General features: G+C 37.0%; 1 protein-coding gene across 1 annotated transcript in view; it reads right to left on the bottom strand.

The window, feature by feature from the left end:
* LOC309676037 (fibronectin type-III domain-containing protein 3a-like) overlaps positions 1-18,531 on the bottom strand; it is a 50,106-nt gene that overhangs the window by 10,621 nt on the left and 20,954 nt on the right. Inside the window, exons 4-17 of the mRNA XM_082488483.1 lie at positions 15,588-15,663; positions 14,310-14,386; positions 10,207-10,438; positions 7,957-8,229; positions 6,833-6,888; positions 5,474-5,628; positions 5,142-5,201; positions 3,491-3,629; positions 2,468-2,521; positions 1,659-1,780; positions 1,400-1,574; positions 1,066-1,152; positions 614-752; positions 12-80 (exon numbers count right to left, since the gene is read on the bottom strand). Coding sequence (XP_082344609.1) covers positions 12-80; positions 614-752; positions 1,066-1,152; positions 1,400-1,574; positions 1,659-1,780; positions 2,468-2,521; positions 3,491-3,629; positions 5,142-5,201; positions 5,474-5,628; positions 6,833-6,888; positions 7,957-8,229; positions 10,207-10,438; positions 14,310-14,386; positions 15,588-15,663 — 1,714 coding nt within the window. The remainder of the gene's footprint in view (positions 1-11; positions 81-613; positions 753-1,065; positions 1,153-1,399; positions 1,575-1,658; positions 1,781-2,467; positions 2,522-3,490; positions 3,630-5,141; positions 5,202-5,473; positions 5,629-6,832; positions 6,889-7,956; positions 8,230-10,206; positions 10,439-14,309; positions 14,387-15,587; positions 15,664-18,531) is intronic.

An 18,531-nucleotide genomic window follows, 5' to 3' on the forward strand; every position in this document is an offset into this window, starting at 1 on the left:
TGATTGCCTACCAACTGATGTTTCTGAGATTTCCAAAAAGTATTTAGAAATGTCTGATCCTCCATTATCTTTGGGTGGTTCTGAAAGAAATCAACATCTTAAATTACAGAAGATTTAGAAACAATGCATTATTTTGTTATCAACTTTTTCAGAGACCATATACTCAAGTAGAAAACTCAATTCAAACAGAAACAAAACCCAGCGTACTTATATTCATAATACATTTTCCAGAATATTTTTTTTCTATTATTTGTGATTATGCCACGAAGAAGGAAAATACTGCCAATTTCGCGTATCATCTCTAATTGTTTTAGGAACATATGAAAATTATTTAAGCATCACAGTAAATCTAGAGGCTATTACAACTGAGGCTATTACAATAGCATTGACTGCTTCTCTAAAATGAATAATGAAAAACATTAGTTTTTGTACCACAGCCCCAAAACAAACCAAAAAAAGTTTTTTGATAATGCTGAGTATTTCTCCTGCAATAACAATATCTGCAGAGACAAATAATTAGCCAAAGTTAGCCCCTGTTTTTGAATCTGCGTTACTGAGTGACTGTACATACCTAAGCAGCACTCAAATACAGCGTTAACAAAAGGTAACCTACCCCAGGTAACTTTCACGCTGTGCGAATGGATCTTGCCCTTTACAGTTGGTTTACTTGGTGGTCCAGGTTTGTCAGGATTGGTGCTGTGTTCTACCACCTCACTAGGACTACTTTTTCCTTCACTGTTGTAGGCAAAGAGCTGTTTCAGGAATGAATTGGAATATATAATAAATGCTCAATTTAGTGACAAGTAATATCCTGATTTATAAAGGTCTTCCATGCAAAAAACATGCCCCCCATAAAACCCAGAAAAGACAACAATTTAAGAGGAAACAAAATTAGCTAGTGCAAAAAAATCTGATTTGTGTTATGATTCCACCAAAAGCTATTATAACAACAAATGTACAGCAAATGTACTGTCTCCATAGAAAGTGTCTTAGCTGTATGAAAATGCTACAACTCCAGAAAGGCATACAGTCATGATTAAATTAGAAACAAAGTATGGTACAAACCCTAAACTTATATGATGTACTCCTCCTAAGATTTCTTAAAGTGCATGAGAGTTCATCTCCATTGAACTGTGGTTGGAAACCGTAACCCTGTAAAGGAGGGAAAATAAGAACAAACGCAGTCACTAATTTTCCATGATAAAACAAAAACTAGAGCAGATCGTTCAAGTTTTTTTTTAGCTTGAACTTCATCTTTGTTTCATGAATACATGCAATACTTGCCAACTGTTGCAGTATTTTGTAGGATGTTATTTAAAAGTAAAATACAGAGTTAATTTTTTTATTTCAGCACTACTGCATATCAAGCTTTACGCTTATAACAAAACCCAGCACTTACAGAACCTTCTTCTTCCATGTCTAAACTGTAAGTGAGAGAGTCATCTGAAGACACTCCATTAGGTGGGCTCCATTTCACTGACAGCCAGGTCACTCCTGCTTCAACGAGCACAGGGGGCAATGGGGCTGGTGGGACAATTCCTGCTGTATAGTATGTCACTGTCTCGCTGAACCCACTGGAAAAACAGTTTTAAAAAATGTTAGCAACAGCAGACCTAGTTGATGAGAAAATCAGTGATACGATACATCGTGTTCATTACCTCATTCCAATATCATTTTTAGCAGCTAATCTGAGTGAATATTTTGTAGAAGGAGAGAGTTTGGTAAGTTTATACTGCTTCAGATGCCCGAAGTAGCATTCTTTGAAGGGTCCATTCTTCCCCTTTGAAAAAGTAAGAACAATCCGAGTCACTTTTTGCATGGAGACTGTACACTCCCTGCTAAGGTCAACTTCTTCACTCTAAACTTCCCTAAATTTAATTTCATTAATTTAATAGTAATTAAAAAAAATAATCGGTAAGCCTAAAGAATGTAAAAAGCTAATGTCATCATGGTCATATGGAGTACACTGATACTAATTCCTGAGTATTCTTGATAATAAAACCACATTTTGATTGAGATATCTGTTTTTTTTTTTGGCACTGTCAATTTGACAAAATGGCAATAAGTGACTGCAATTGAAAACAAAACACATTTTTGAAGTTTTTTATCACTTCGGAGTACAATTCAGTAAAAAGTTCAAGAGCCGAGCAGTATTCGTGAGAGCTACCGAAGATACAAGTCAAATGCTCACCCATTTAAACAGAGCAGAGGAGTTGATGATACCCTGAATGACAAGAGCCAAACGAGGGAGCTTACACTGTCCTCTCAGAGGATCTGAAAGGACCGTCTACTTGAATTGCTGCAATACTAGTCATTTGATTCAAGCTTTTTAATTGACTTGTCTCTTTAAAACTGTCTGGGCAGTTGCACTGAAAATAGTTGATGTACCTAAGCAAAAAGTATTTTTAAATATAATTGGTCTACAGGTGTCATTACGATTTTTTTTTGCCACTAGAAAAGGTCTTACCTCATCCCATTCTAAAAGAAAATTAGTTATTTTGGAACCATTGTCATTTGAGGACTGAAAAAAAGAAACAATGAAAAAAATTAAAATCAAATGGTTGTACTTTTAGAAATATTTTTGCACCTTAAAAAGACACTTTAACAATTGAATTTAATAGACTCCAACTTCCTTTTAAAACAAAATATTTAGTGTAGAGCTGAAGAGAATCTGCAGTAGGCATACAGAACAGCTCTCTTCTTCCACAGACACATAATCTGATCAGCTGAAACTCTACTGTGGGCACAGACACAGGTATTCAGTGAAGTGAGTTAGAAAAGGTCAAAACTAGCAGCTATTTTAGCTAGTTTAATTCCTCATTCCTGATGGATGTCCAGGATGCTATACTACTTCTATTAATTCAGATAGTTTAGAATATAAACTTATTAATAGTTTTATTTTATGAATAATGCCATTGACATTCTTATAGCTTTTTTCCTTGTGTCCTTGCAATGTATGTTCACCAACTGTCTGAGCAACATAAGCATTCAGATGAGCAACATTTGTGCTTGTTGTGACAAATGAATTGGGAACTTCCTTCACTTTCTAAGTACAGATTACAGAAATAATTTAACTAATTAAATTCATTTAGCTATAAACCGTTTTCCAGGTATAAGTATAGTCATAAGAAAAAAACAAAAAGACAATGGGTCAGAATAACTATAAGAACTCTGAATTATAATGTTAAATCATATCCATTTATCACCCAGGACCCGCAAGTGAAAATACAAATGCTAGATCTATTCTTTCCTATGCCGCCAGTTCAGAACTTTCCTACCCAACGGTTCATACTTAGGAGAGACATGCTAGCAACTCTATCACACTAAAGCCGTATGCAAGAAACTAAATAAACATTGAAAGAAAGAGGAAGAAACAAATCATGACTTATCAGTCTTAACTGAGCAATTTAAAAGCCAACACCTGAAGAACAGACTAAATTATTGACAAAGCGAATTTAAACACACCCTACATTAATATCAGACTGCTTACCTTCCACTGCAAACTCAGGCTGTTTTTGGTTCTGTTAATTAGCTTCGGTGCAGCTGGACAGTCTGGCTCACAACTTTCTGTAGTGAAACTCACTAATTCTGAAATGGATTCTTTTATGGAACTGCTGGTTGCTGAAACTCTGAACAAAGGACAATTAATTATGTTGCTATTGCATTAGCACCTGAAAATTTAAGGAAAGAGTTGTCAGCTTTAGAAATGCATTTAATCACAAGCAGTGGTTACAGCAACACGACCAGCCTGCTCATGTTATAGGAAACAAGTGCCCAATTACTCTTCTTTCAGATTGCTAATTCTAAAAGACAATAATTTCATGCCTTTTCATTCAGAAAGAAATAACAAAGCGAATTTGTGATGTCACTCCAGGTTCTCGTTAACTGATGCCTGCATCACAAGACACACTACTCTCTGTTCTATGTTCAGGGAGAGAGGGGCGTGCTGATGGAGTAGTGTGATGGAGATTGCACAGGTACACTTCATGACCTTGAAGATTCCATTTGGCATCCTTCATTTACTTTACAATTACTATCTATCACAGTGGAGATATTTTAGTGGGAGGCACACTGAAAACTATAACAAGTGTTACCAAATGGTAACAGAATACACCTGACTTGAAATTAACCTTTTGCTAAAAAGATCTTGAGATTCAAATATGGACAACACTTACTTGTGCAAGAGTACAGATACTAAAACAGGCTAAATCAGCTGTTCAGGTAATAAAACCACATTTATCGGTATAATTGTTCAAATGGGACAGAATCTTTAGAACAGTCACGCTCACTTATGTTTGTTTTTGAAGAGCAATGACATGACTAACTTTTCAGAAATACTGTCCATCTTACCAAATGCACTGTAGGCAAAAGAAAGCTGGCCTGTACGGAAAGCAACACCACACACCAAACACGCACTACACCGTGCAAGTGGAGCTGGGCTGAGTGTTTAGCACACACAGAACTGTTTACAGTTTAAGAATAGGAGTTTGCTTCAGTAAGTCTTGCAACTTTTCTTCTGTGCCCAAGCATTGAAGCTCTCTCTTCTACTACTGGATCACAGTGTTCTCCTGGCTTGTTTAACCAGACTGTCTTTTTCCTGACCAGCTACATGCCTTCTCCAGTAATGCTTATTTACTCTGAGGGGCAATTCTTGAATGTCACATCCATCTTGTTCCCTTGTAACACAGCATCTAATTTCTCAACCAGTTTCCACTTCCCTTCTTGCACTGCTACAGAAGCCTGCAGTTTAGAGAAGCAACTTTACAAATCAAGCTGAAAAGCCAGACTTGCAAATCCATGATAAAGTCTAAATTATTTTATTTGCCTCCGCCTTCAGCGTGCAACAATCTCTTTCACTGAGTCCAATCTTGTTGTTCTAAAAAATACCAACAGAGGATAACTTAAAGTTCAGAGAAACAAGAAAAGACAGAGAAGATAACAGGGAAGAAAATGAGGAGACATTTTTATGAAATTAGAAGATCAGCGGGAATTTGGATAGCAACAGCAGTGTCCATAGCTATGATATGTTACGCAGAATATTCCTTGAGTCGTTTGTGATTACGCCTTTTTCATGAAGCCACAATAATTTCGTAATTAACATATCAACAAAATCATTAAGTATTTCATTCCCAGAAACATACCTGGCATGGTAATCAGTTGCTGGTCTGAGATCAGGAAGAGTGATTGTTAATTCTTCCCCACTGTGAAAAGGAAAAAAAAAAAAAAAAAATGAGCTACAGCTCTTCCTTATACTTTAAAGGATAAAAGCTTATTGAAAAGCAAAACCATGTAGCACACATTTAATTTTCAAGTTTTCCATTGTCCATGTAACTCTTAGTGATATTACTTAAAATTTATTTCACGTGAAGTAGGTAGGTCTGCAAGTCAACAAACAGCTCCTGATAGAGAGATTGCTGATCGGTTAATGTTTTTAAACATCGGTATTGTGCTTAAATGAAGAAACTAAACTTACACATAGACAGATTTAAATTTTCCATTTTTACCACTGTTGGATATTGCTACTTCAAATGTAAATGCTGCTGGACTATGACTATGGCTCTCTCCATTCTGTGAACTAACTGGGAGATTCCAGGACAGAACGGCTGATCTTGCTTGTATATCAGAAACCTATTAAAAGCATAAATAATGCAAGTAAGTTTGCTTTCTGTAATAAAAGGTATATTAGTCAATAACATGGTGTCGCTAGTTTGCCCATGAAGCTCCTCACTGGAGGAATTCTTTCCCTTTGTAGTGGAAATATTGAGTCATCATTTGAATTTAAATTGTTTCCTCTTTTCATTTCTAAAAATATCAGATTAAAGGATTTCCCTTCAAACACTAAACAAACTTACAGACATGCTACGTTGTCTCAGAGTATGAAGAGAAAATTTTTATTTCACCTGCACTGCTTGTATCACACATTTGGATTAAAATTTCAGATTTGGAGTCTTGAACACTGACACCGGATCTCTACTTAGGCACAGTCAGACGGCCTAACTTTCTAACTCCGTTACAACTCTCTCATGTAGTCTTAATATTTAACCACTATGCTATATGATAGCAAGAGGCTCTGATTTTAAGTGCTCACAACTAAAATTTTTGGTTTAAGATTTTTGCTGCTTAATTCCCATACTCCAAATTTTCTCTGACAAAGTCATCATGGCCTTCTGTTGGCATTAAGTGCAGATGTCAGAAGCAGCAATTAAACAAATACTACTGTAACAAAGAATAGCTAGAAAGCTGGAGCAAAAGAACAACCCATGCTCACCGTATAGATAATGCAAAGAAGAGTTTCATTAAACAAGCTCAAGATCAAAAATATCAGTGTAGTTTTAGCCTTTAGGCATTTATGTTAACATCACCAGACTCCAACTTCCTAAACAAGAATGCAAATACTCAAATATTTGCTCCAATTTCTAAACATAACATAAAAAGACAATCTATTTTTGTACATTCTATACCCAATATTCTTAAATCCTCTATGCTGAATGAAGGACGGTTCAAGAGGGGATAGACCTCCATCAGTTTAGCAGGCCCTTTGTTTGCAAGTTACTGAAGTGCTCTCATATACCAGACAACTTCAACAGTGGATATATCGCAGGTTACAGACTGGGAAACTGAGTCAGACAGACTGTTTCAGCAAGTTGCGAAAAAGTAGGTTTCTATAGCATGGTTGCCCTTTCCGAGCTACAAAATCTGACAACTAAAATACATTTTCCCTATTAAAAATGTAAAACGTTAAGAAAAAAAGAGAGAGAGATCAATAAGATCCATGTTATTTTATAGAAAGTATATGCACAGAAAATAATGGTATTTTAAGGATAATACTTACAACTGGCTTGCCAATGCTCAAGTGAATATCACATTTCTTGGATTCTGTGTCAGATTCTGAAATTTCAAATACAGAACAGATTACAAAAAACCCCAGGAGTAAACCAGTCTGTTCCAAAAATGCCACCACAAGATGGAGTTCGCCTCATTAAGAGTTTAACAATAGTACTTATTGTGCAAAGTTCATTTCCCCTGTTTGTTTTGGCTGCGTGAGGGGTAGAAACATGAACTATCCAAAACTAACAGTGTTACAAAAACCCTTTTAGTACATCCTGCACAAAGGGTATATTTTCCTCATCTAGGCATAAATGAGTTTTCTTTAACAATACGAAAACGTTCCTCCAAAAGTGAAAGGTGTTAAAGAAATGACAATAAGATCTTATCACTCTATTGTATGTACTTTCCTTGAATTTCTATTGCAAAACACCTGGACTAGGCATAATTTGGAAGAAGCCTGATCAAAACTGCACACTAAAAGCACTTACTGGTACCAAAAGCGTTACACGTGTAAAACGAATCCTATCTATACAATTGTCTATATCAAACAATTCAGGATATTATTCTGCCCATAAATAAAACCTTATCCCCCCTCGCATAAATTTGTATTAAATCTTTAATCAAGTATATTTTTCATCCTTGAAGTAAGTTGGATAAAAGCTTCCACCTCTATTTACTTCCCAAGATACAAAGCCAGGTTTCTTTTTTATTTCTCTAACCAAAGATACAATAGCGACACAGAGGACTAGAAAAGCAGTTATCTGAAAAGCACCACAAAGAGTAAGACCACAATTTTTTTTTTATATAAGTACCCACAGGTCATCCTCATTTGGAATATTGATCAGTCCTGGGTCAGAAAAGGCAGAGAAGTAAACAAAAGATTTAAAATTAAATCTTCCTGAAGACCTTAATTGATAAATCTCAAATGAACACTGACACGACTATGATTTCTAGAGGAAAAAAAAAATCTAAACATAATGAAAAGTATTTTAGGCTTTCTCTAATCCAGAATAACCAAAGAAATTTACAAATTCATTTTTTTCAGAAACTATTTTGCAATGAACTCATAGCATCTTCTGTAACAAAATAATCTAGTTTTTTTTTTTTTACCCTTTCAATGCAACCTACCTCCCATCTCTGCATCTGGACTGCCCTTTGTTTTTCCCATCTGCTTCTGCTTTAGTGGTCCTCCTGCCCCTTGCTGTCCCTTTCCATTTCCATTCTGAATTGTTGCATTGGAAGAATTAACAACTTTATGTGGTGAAGATGGAGGACTGTTAATTTTATTGTTAGTATGACCACTAGCTTGTCTGTCTTTTAGTCTTTTCTTCAGATGTTCTTGCATTTTGAGACTCCTTTCATCTCGCTGAATGAAGTTTGTCCTTCCATGAGTACGAGGTTCTACAAAGAAAGGAGAACTTGGTTCATCATTCAGTACAATTTATTTGACACCTGAGAAATAGTCTATAAATTAGAATAACTACAGTAAAACCAGAACGTGAAAGCCCGTGGAACTTCACTGTGCTTGTTTTGTCAGTCTGTAGATGCATGGAGCTGCATGGCTCACAGAACTTCAGCCTGGTGCATCTGTGAAGTCCTGAGGAGTTTCATGGCTGATACTCAGGTGTCTCTGGGCAGCAGAGCCACAGACAAGAAACATGCATTTATCACACCGCTGACTGGCAGAGCTTCACTAGACTTCAGGAACCTCATCTGATAAAGAGTTTACAGATTGGGCTCAAATCAGTGAATGAGCATAAAGATCAGGTAGTAGGAAAAGAATGTGCCTGGAGGTTTAATCCTTATTTTGAATCGTCAATGTTAGTTAAATGCTACAGTAAGATATGCAAAATATCTGCAAGCAAGTTTCCGTTTTTCCATTTAACCCATTTCCAAATGGTCAGTTTGGTTTTTTTTCTTAAACATGATTTTTGATCACTTACTGCATTTACGGTTTGGTTTTTTTTCCTTTTTTTTTTTTTTTTTTTTTTTTAAATTTAATTCTTCAGGCCTTTCCCTTTTGTTAGCTGCTCAAGATTATGCCTTACAGTTGCCTTTCTTCCCTGATAAAAGGAAGAGGGGGCCACGAAGATGATCCAAAGGCTGGAGCACCTCTCCTATAAGGACAGGCTGAGAGAGTTGGGGTTCTTCAGCCTGAAGAGGAGGCTCCGGGGAGACCTTATAGCCCCATCCAGTACCTAAAAGGGCTACAGGAAAGCTAAGGAGAGACTCTTTATCAGGAAGTGTAGTGATAGGATGAGGTGTAACGGTTTTAAACTGAAAAGTTTAAAACTAGGTACACCTAGATTAGATATTAGGAAGAAATTATTTACCATGAGGGTGGTGAGACACTGGCCCAAGTTGCCCAGAGAAGCTGTGGCTGCCCCGTCCCTGGAGGTGTTCAAGGCCAGGCTGGACGGGGCTTTGAGCAGCCTGGTCTAGTGGGAGGTGTCCCTGCCCATGGCAGGGGGGTTGGAACTGGGTGATCTTTAAGGTCCCTTCCAACACAAACAATTCTATGATTCTATTATATAGCCATATTTGCAAAAAAGTGTAAGCAAATTTAGGACCCAAACTAACTTTTCAAAACATAGCTTGGGTGCTACTGAGCATTTTATCCTAGAAATGAGCCCAAATAGCTTAATTACCAATTTAAGCTTGAGAGAGACAGAGAAAGGTCTCACATAGTCTGATTTCTTTCTGTGTTAAATGCTTGTTTATATAATAAGCCTTACAGCCTGGTTTAATTCAGCAGTGACCCCAGTTCTCCACTGAAGTATTGCTTCATTCAGTTTTTAAATATAGAGTGGACTTGCACTTCACCCTCCTACATGGATTACTATGGTTTTTCGCTTATGTATGTTATTTTTATCTTCTTTCCAGTCACATTTGGACTCTGTCTAGCAAAAATCCCCAACATTCATGTATAAAAGTAAATGCATTTTCAAAAAATTTCATGCCAAAGCTGTGACAAAACACAGCATTTTTGGAGAGCATAATTTTAGAGAAAGGTAGAAGTAATCATCATTGCATTTACAGTAACCAATGTAAGGATCCATGAAAAATATAATATATATTGTATTAGAACGCTTCTAAGTTACCAATGTTGTATTAAATCCTTAAAAACAGAAAAAAAAAGATTTAAAATTTATACGACGATAGTTTGCACATGCGTAGTGCCCTCAGACACTGCATACCTTATACACAAGTGTATTTTAAGATACCCCATAAACACATATAAGGCTCAAGGATTCTAGTAACTAGCACCAAAATCACAGAAATGTGTGGAAGAGCTACCGACGGAATTCAGCTGTTTCAATCTAGATACACAGAGTGAAAAGGCCTTCTTGTGTATTTAACCATCACCTGCGCTCTCACCTTGTTCTTGAAAAACGTGTGGTGGTGGATGCTGGTGAATGAACTGTGGTGGTAGCTCTCCTGTCCCAGGAACCGGAGGGTACACTGGGTGAGGTGGGTGGGGAAGCAAAGCATGGTGATGATGCATATAATGTGGGACATGGGGAGGAGGAGGAGGAGGATGCATGGAAGGATGGAATTCAGCTGAGTGTGGCAATACCACCACTTTACGAACTCCATTTTCTTCCACCACCTGTCATGCAACATAAGAAATGAAACATCAGTACAAAAAAAATCTTGTAAATATTGTACATTTAATAAAGAATCTCTATGCTTAAGTTTATACCCACAATCGGTCAGTCAGGGATATACACATCAAAATGAATTCCAATGGAAACCCAGCATACGTTACTGGAAGAAACTGGAGATTGAGGCAGTCAGTTCTAAGGAGTTGAGCCTCACACGCTAAGGTGCTAAGCAATCTATAATTTATGAATAATGTATATGTTCTTTTAAATAAGTAATGTGAATTGATCAGAGTGTAATTCCCCGTCTACTTGTAATTACAGTTAGAAGAACTGCTTCAGACCACATCCTGACTGACAGTGCTACTGTATGCACAAGTCACTGCATGCCATCTGATTTGAGGTACATGTCTGCATACACTTTCTTAGCCTATGGCAAGTACAAAGTAGTACAAGTCAGCTCTGCTGTCTTGTACTATGATCCAACCCAACTCAAATGTTGAAATATTTCATGTTTGCCACAGGCTAAGAGAATTCAGACAAGGAACCTGTCTGTGCGTCTGAACTCTAGGATAAAAAGATGCTAAGACAGTGCATGCATATGTATGTACACGCACACTTCTAAGCATGTGTCCTAAACTAGAAAAATAGGCTCCTTCTGGAGTCTAATTCTGCCAGTGCGAAATACATTAATAGCTCAATGTACTCCTTTTCCTACAGTAAACTTAAGATACGTTAAGGTTTTATGCAATAATGCTTCTCTAAATCTTAAAACTGAGAAGAGACTTTGGACAGAACACAGGTTTTAGAAGACAAGGTCAAACAATAACACCAGAGCAGGATTTACAAAAGGACATATTAAACAATGACACTGAAGTAAAACAATGCCCAGTTTAGTTTCATCTTGAAGACCCCTGGAACAGACAACTAGAGGCTGAGGTTTAGAGGGTCCTTTCTCCAGGTGGGGTTCATTGTACAGACAGAGGACATCTGCTCTGATTTGTTGTCATTCTGTAGTTACAGTCCATTTTGCTTATCTGAGGGATTAAGTTTTCAGCACCTACAGTTCTGACAGGGTCAAAGGCCTCTGAGCTGACCATCAGAGAAATCACCTGGTCTTATTCCAGTTTGTTTCTTCTGCTACAATACAGAAATCCACTGGCATAAAACTCAGACTGTATCTAATGAGAAGGCTGACTCAGAAGCAAACTAGACTGTATTAAATCCTGTTTAAAGGCAGACAACAAATCAATTCTTTTCTCTTCTCCCTCACACAAAAAATTAGAGAGGTATGACCAATGTAATTGGAAAAAAAAACCCAAAACAATGATAGCAAAATGTTCAATATTAAAGACAAACTGACACTTCAAAATTAACCAAGGAAAACCAGGCATTTTTCTTAGATTGGTTTAAAAGTAGTCTGCAGCTTTATGCTTCCTTCCTTCTAAATCAGTCATCTCCTCCAAGTTGCATTTAAAAATGCAAATAAATGCTATTAGGCAGGGCCTTACAGTACTTTAGTATTAACAGAGATGGATCATGTAGTCAGCAGAAAACATTATTTGTGGATGCAAGGGGGGTGGGGGGGGTGCATCCCAGCTGCAGGCTGGCATACAAAATTGAGATGCACAAAACCTTATTTTGTTAATGCAATCTGTAAAGTAAATAATACAAAATAAAACCTGCTCTTAGAAGATTTCACCTTATTTATGTAGCCCTCTGTAATTAAAAATATACACAATTTATATTTTCAGGCATTTAAAGAAAGCACTTACACAAAAGCAGGCCCTATGTTTTATCCTGTTAGTTTCTTCAAGATCCTCTCCTAAAGCACATTTAGTTTGGCTGTAAGAGATCACTGTAGCATTTCCTAGTTGGCCAAGAAGGCATTACAGATGTTGAAATATTGCTTATGCCAAAAGTACATTTTGAAAAGCTCCTCTGCAAAAGACAGAGGAAACTAACAAGAAATTCTTCTTCTGAAGGGAAATAGAATGTGTCCACTCACAAACTGCTATGACAAAGTTCAGCTGTGAGATGGCCTCAGAGTCAGCTGTATTATTAGCAACTATTAACAAACTTTAAGTAGAAGAAAAAAATTACACGGAGAAGTCACTTAAGACTAAGCTTACACTGAATACACTTTGTTCTAAAAACAACATGGGAGGCTTTTTGGTTCATCAATGGAACTAAATGCACCACTTGAACTACGTTACAAAGCATACGTTATAATATTATGCAATAACATATACAAGGCAAAACTCATAGCAGATTTTGATGGCTATGTTAAATCTATTTTATGTACCTATTAAACAAGAACGCATGGCAGTTTTGGGTAGAAGGGACACATTAATACAGTAAGACTTTCACATGATTTTATAGTCTGATGTTGCTGTGTCCCCATTATCCACTACTGAATCGCTTCACTTTGGCAGAAACCAACATAACTATCTCTGGGCTCCTCCAGGCAGACTCGTGAACAGAAAGTTGAAGTCTCATCTACTGACAAGATCAGTACACGTAACTCAAGCTCCGATTCAAAGTTGGTTTCAAACTTGTCTATCCTTGTCATAACGATGAAGGGAAAACCAAACAACCCCCCCAGTTTCACGTGACAGCAAACACAGAACAAACGTATTTTTCAGTTTGTACACCTCAGCATCTGCCAGTGCTTTGCATACTGTTTGCACTAAAGACTCAATTTCATATTGACACATAAATTATGTGGTGGATCTTTCTCCAGGGTCTGCATGAAAGTACCTACTTCTAATAGTAGAAGCACAAAATGCAGAGGCAGCTGTATGCAAAAAGACAACTGTCTGGGGAACTCAAGAACATACAGTTAACAACGTTTTCACGCCTAGTCAGGAAACTCCTGATTTTGAACATCACTAGAAAATGAGAAACCTAGCCTGTCCCATTTAAACGTTTGTTTTTAATTATTCCCTTTAAAAACGCATTAATTGAAAAGTAAATCAAACCGGCAACTTCAAATATCTCTGATAACAGTTCAAATACCACACACACTCAGGTCTGATCTGCTATGACTTAAAAACACAGAGGAGTGGAAAATCAGTGAGAATGGAAAAGTAAAGCTGGGAGAGAAGCCCAGAGTCCTGCTCATTTCACAGGCACATGTCACTAGCATTAACACTCCTCTTCACACCTCTGCTAATAGTTGAGTGTTTTGCTGCATGTTAAGGAGATCTGAGCTGGTAAAGAAAGGGGCATTGAAAACTGATTATAAATTGTTATACTAGAATAGAAAAAACTGAATTAAGAGAAGACATTAAAGAGAAGTATCTAATGCAGCCCAGGGATAAAAAAAAGACCCAAGGGATGAGACAATGATAACTAGTATATGACCCATATAACCCCAATGTAAAAAACATGAGTCTTGTATCCATAGTATGCGTGAGACACGGTCAATTCCAACGTTGCCCCCAGCTATGTTCCCATCAGACTGTTTCTAGCAGCGCTAAGCACCATCTATACTCATCAGTCCTCTGACACTTAGCAGGCTGCACTCAACTGTGGTTGTTCCTATGACCCAGGCACCTACTTTCACCTTGAAAACAGGACTGAAGAAAAATCAAGATGTGGATCCTGCTAATGGAGCTCAACAGATAGGCAATTCAGAGCCACCTCACTAAAAGTAATGATTTTCTGCAAGTAGTATTATTAAAAAAATCCTGAAAATTAGATCAAATTCTATGTGAACAAAAGGTGACAGAGCCTAAAATAAATAGTTGATAAGTTCAATGGAAAAAATAAGAGAAATGCTTTTAAGAGCTGTTCTAGATAAAATTATCAATAGCTCTATTGTTAAAAAGCCACACCCACAAACATACTTAAATACAAGAATAAATTAAAGTTTACCTGAGATACATAACCGGGAGGCACAAATATAGGCGGCATAGAACCATTTGGTGACATCATAGGAACATGTGCTGGACCTGAGAAGTAAGAAGGTGCCACTTTTTAACAAACGAGGCTTTTACAAACTCGAGACACCTTTTTTCCAAAGGTGGTGGCTCACTTTGGTGCCTGAGAAGCCAGCAACTGCAGCCAACTCTGCATTTATGGAACTACTTTTAGACAAGTAGATTTAGAAGCAAGGCTTAAACTATCCAATAAAAGAGTCAGTTAGGAGAGAAACTTGAATAATCAGGACTGCGAGTTTGAAAAAAAAAAAAAAAAAAAAAGAAAAAGTGACTGTACCGAGTTTTCATCAAGAAAAATAATGCAATTTATGTCACCAATGGGTAACTCATTTTCACATTCAAAATACACATTTTATAACTTCCAGGAAGCATCCAGAATTTTAGATAATATTGCTGAATGCAAGTATGGCTGTACATTTATTCTACAAAAAGCACACATTAGATTTATCCTGACCACAATGCTTATACAGCCAATGGTAGGTCTTTAATTGGACAAAAATCAGCACACACAAATTTTAATTCTTGTTTTGTAACAAAGCTAAGTCTGTAGCAACAACATTGGCACTACAGTAATGTTGACAGCTTGTCTACTGATTTTTTTTGTTGTTTTCTTTTTTTTTTATCAGAATATATTATTTTTCACATCAAGCTGAAAGAAAGTATTCCTGTCTGCGATTTGATGAAAGCAGAATGGACACATTTTATATAATATTATTTGAAACAGTGAAAAATATTCCAAAAATGGAAGTACTGATAAATTCAACTTGACTTACAAGAGATATTTTGACCCAACTCAGATTTGTGGTTCTGTCACTTACCCAGAAGGTAAAAAGTAGTCTGTAGACACAAACAGTAGCCACTACCTTACAGTAAAGTGAGGTCACACAGCATCTATTAAAGTTGTTTAGATTAGCGTGGACTAAAGTCCACATAAATTCATGTGTTAAGATTCTGAGAACAGTTATTCAAGGATCATTACAAAAACAGTTGAGATGCCAGCCTTTTATAAATTATCAGCAAAGTCTGCAGAGATGCAGGAAATCCTGTCAATTTCCCAGTGCTGTCTTATTTGTGCTTTAAGTACAAACTGAAAAATCTGATTTATTACATTGCAGAACATATAAACCCACACTTAACATTACAGAAAACAATACTGATAGTAATTTTATGGTATTTGCAAATCAAAATATTCGGATTCCGTACTGCACTTTACCTTGAATACACTGAATGTGTCCATCTTCAGTTGTAATTGTAAATGTTTCACCTGGGTTTACCTGTACAAGAATAACCTGTAGAAAACAAAACATGAGGCTTTACTTTTTTTTTTTCCAATTTTAGAAATTTCCTGGCAAAAAAAAATCCCCATCTCTTCCTTATACTTACATGTTAGATTAAAACAATATAGCTTTGGCAATCTTAGAGAATAAGAAAGCAAGATGAGAAACACTGATGAGTAGAATGAAATTTCTTCATACTTTGACATAAAATCATTAGTTTTGCATAACCAGTATTTTTCTCCGATTACTACCAGAAGTGCTTCCCTTGATACACTTGACAATTTTTATTTTCAATATTTTCACACTGCTTCGTCTTCTTTTACTGAAGGAATAAATTACCTAAGATTCACCTTGCTTTCCAAGCTTTGTCTATGAGATTATTTCAGTTCCAGGGCTAAATTAGCAAAATCAGAATTACACACACAAAAAATAAATGCTTTGCCCAAAACTCAGCCATGTTTTTTTCAATGAAAGCCTACTGGTATGTATTTTGACAATATATTCTCCAATACTATCAGGTAACTTAATAACGTATGGAGTCCTTTGGGGGTGGAAGGAGGGTAGAAGAGGTGATGAAGCAGGTCATGCCTACCGCCTCTGCCCTACAGCTCCTGAGATATCAAGTGTATTTTCTTACGTTTGGTAATCCTGTAGCTAAAGAAATACAACTATCAGCGAGGTTCCGCAGGTCAGTTTGGACATGATCACATTCACTTTCACACAAATCAATGTGGACATCTGCCAGAATTATTCTTCAGGCAGCCTACAGCATCATTTCCCTTGTGCTGGGTAACACAAACGATCACCTCATTCTACCCCATTCACAGCACATGCTTCGGTCTTATTGTAAAGCACTGGCAGCTGCGCTTCAGTTTTATTGTAACACAACTTTACTACAATAATTTTGCAGTGAGCTTCTACTATATTACATAGGGACAGGTCTAATTCTTTAGTAAAATGAGTGGTTTGGCCATGTAAGAACTGCACTGTTACACAGTCAAAATTCCACCCTGGCGACAGCTAGCACATAAAGGAGAAAGGCTGATGTAAAAATTGAAATAAAATACATTTGTAAAACCAGCTATGAAACTCAAAGTATAATTTTCTTTCAATAAATTTTTATAAAATATTTTTATTCTATTCCTGGAATGACAATTAGATCAGGTAGATGGGACCTGAAGAGATGACCTAGTCATCTAACTCCTGGTAAAAATGAACTACACATGACGTTAATGAATAAGCCTATCTATTTTGTGCTGCTACATCTTTGGCGATGGAGCACCATAAACTCTCCAGGCATATGCACCACAGTTTCACTATCCTCACATCATTACAGATTTCATCATCTAACTTCAACACTCCCTACTTCAGCCTGAACCCCTTACTCCATGTCTTAACCACCAATGAAATAAAGAATAAAGCACCAATAAAAGAAAAGATTGTTTTCTGTGATTTAGATGCCATGCCCTGTATATAAATACTTTTGGGATTTGTATCTGCCTTTTTTTTTGGAAATAGTGCAACACTGATGAGTTCCACTTGCAGTCTTTATTCATCCCTCGGCAGACCTTTTTCTAAAGGACCACTGCTAAACCAGTCATTCCTTGCGATAAATTGACTATCTAAACACAGTACTTTGCTAACTATTTGCTGCTGATTTTCTGGATTATATTTCTAGTAATCAAAGTAATTTCAGAGTTCCACGACACTTGCAATTCCTCCCATTTCATATCAGCTTCAGTTCTATTAAGTACACCTCAATTCTATTATATTGGTCATTAATAAAAGATCACTGAAAAGAATGAGACTTAAAACGATCTTGTGGTCCCTCATTCAACCTTTGCATTTTGACCAATTCCACTGACTACTCTTTTCCATAGAGTTTGCCAAGTAGCTTATTCTGGCATTAACCAAAGCCCACTTCTCCAACTAACGTGTCAGAGAGTAAGTGCAAACACATCCACGTCTCCTGCAGTTACAGCTTACGTCTCCCGCTTCTCTCTCCCTCTACCCTTGAGCGTGCAACTTCATAACAGAAAGAGATTGAGGTTTGCACAGATCTGTTACATTTAAACTGCTGTGTGTAGAACAAAACTCAAAGGAAGACTGTTAAACGCCGTTTAACACTGGTTTTGCAGCTTCTGCATATTGCTACATTAATCTTAGCTTTTAATTTTTACTAGGCGATGCAGAAGCATATATGAACACTGCCTCTGCTCCAGTGATTTCACAGTACAGGAGACAATTTTACTTGAGGTAGATGAGTTGCTTCTGGACCTAAGTAAAACACCAAAACCCCCTGAACAGGCCTGCTAGCCAGTCAGTAATGTGTATTATGGTTCCACAAGAAGGAGAGATGACAGATAATACTTTTTAAAAACACCAAAACCTAAGCAGATCTGTCATTTCAGTATGTAAGTAAATTTATGACTTCAATGGTACTGAATCTCTAGGAGTAAAGAGAGAAGTGATGTTAATTGTTTAAAGAAAACAGGCAACAACGCGCTGGGGATTTGCCAGAGCACAAAGAAACAGGAAAGATGAGGTCTGCTGCGAACAACAGCTGCTGGGGATGGACACTAGCAAGGGACAGGACTCCACAGGCAGGTATTAGACCCCACAGCAAATCTCATCTTCGAAGGCAAGAAAATTCAGAGGCAGGAAAGGGACCCTTTTAGAAATTCAGAGCCTCTGAACATGTCAGGTCTTTGGAACAGGTTTCAATCAACTGAAGTTCTCACAAACAGTTCAGGAAACTATTAACTGAAGTCAGCAAAAAGGATCACAAATAAGTGGTGTAATCACAGGGCTGCAGAGCAGTTCAGAGACTGGAATTTCAGGAATGCATGGGGCAATGTCTTAGAGGAATGACTCACTATA

This window comes from Vanellus vanellus (assembly GCF_965231255.1).
Source record: "Vanellus vanellus genome assembly, chromosome: 10".
NCBI lineage: Eukaryota > Metazoa > Chordata > Aves > Charadriiformes > Charadriidae > Vanellus > Vanellus vanellus.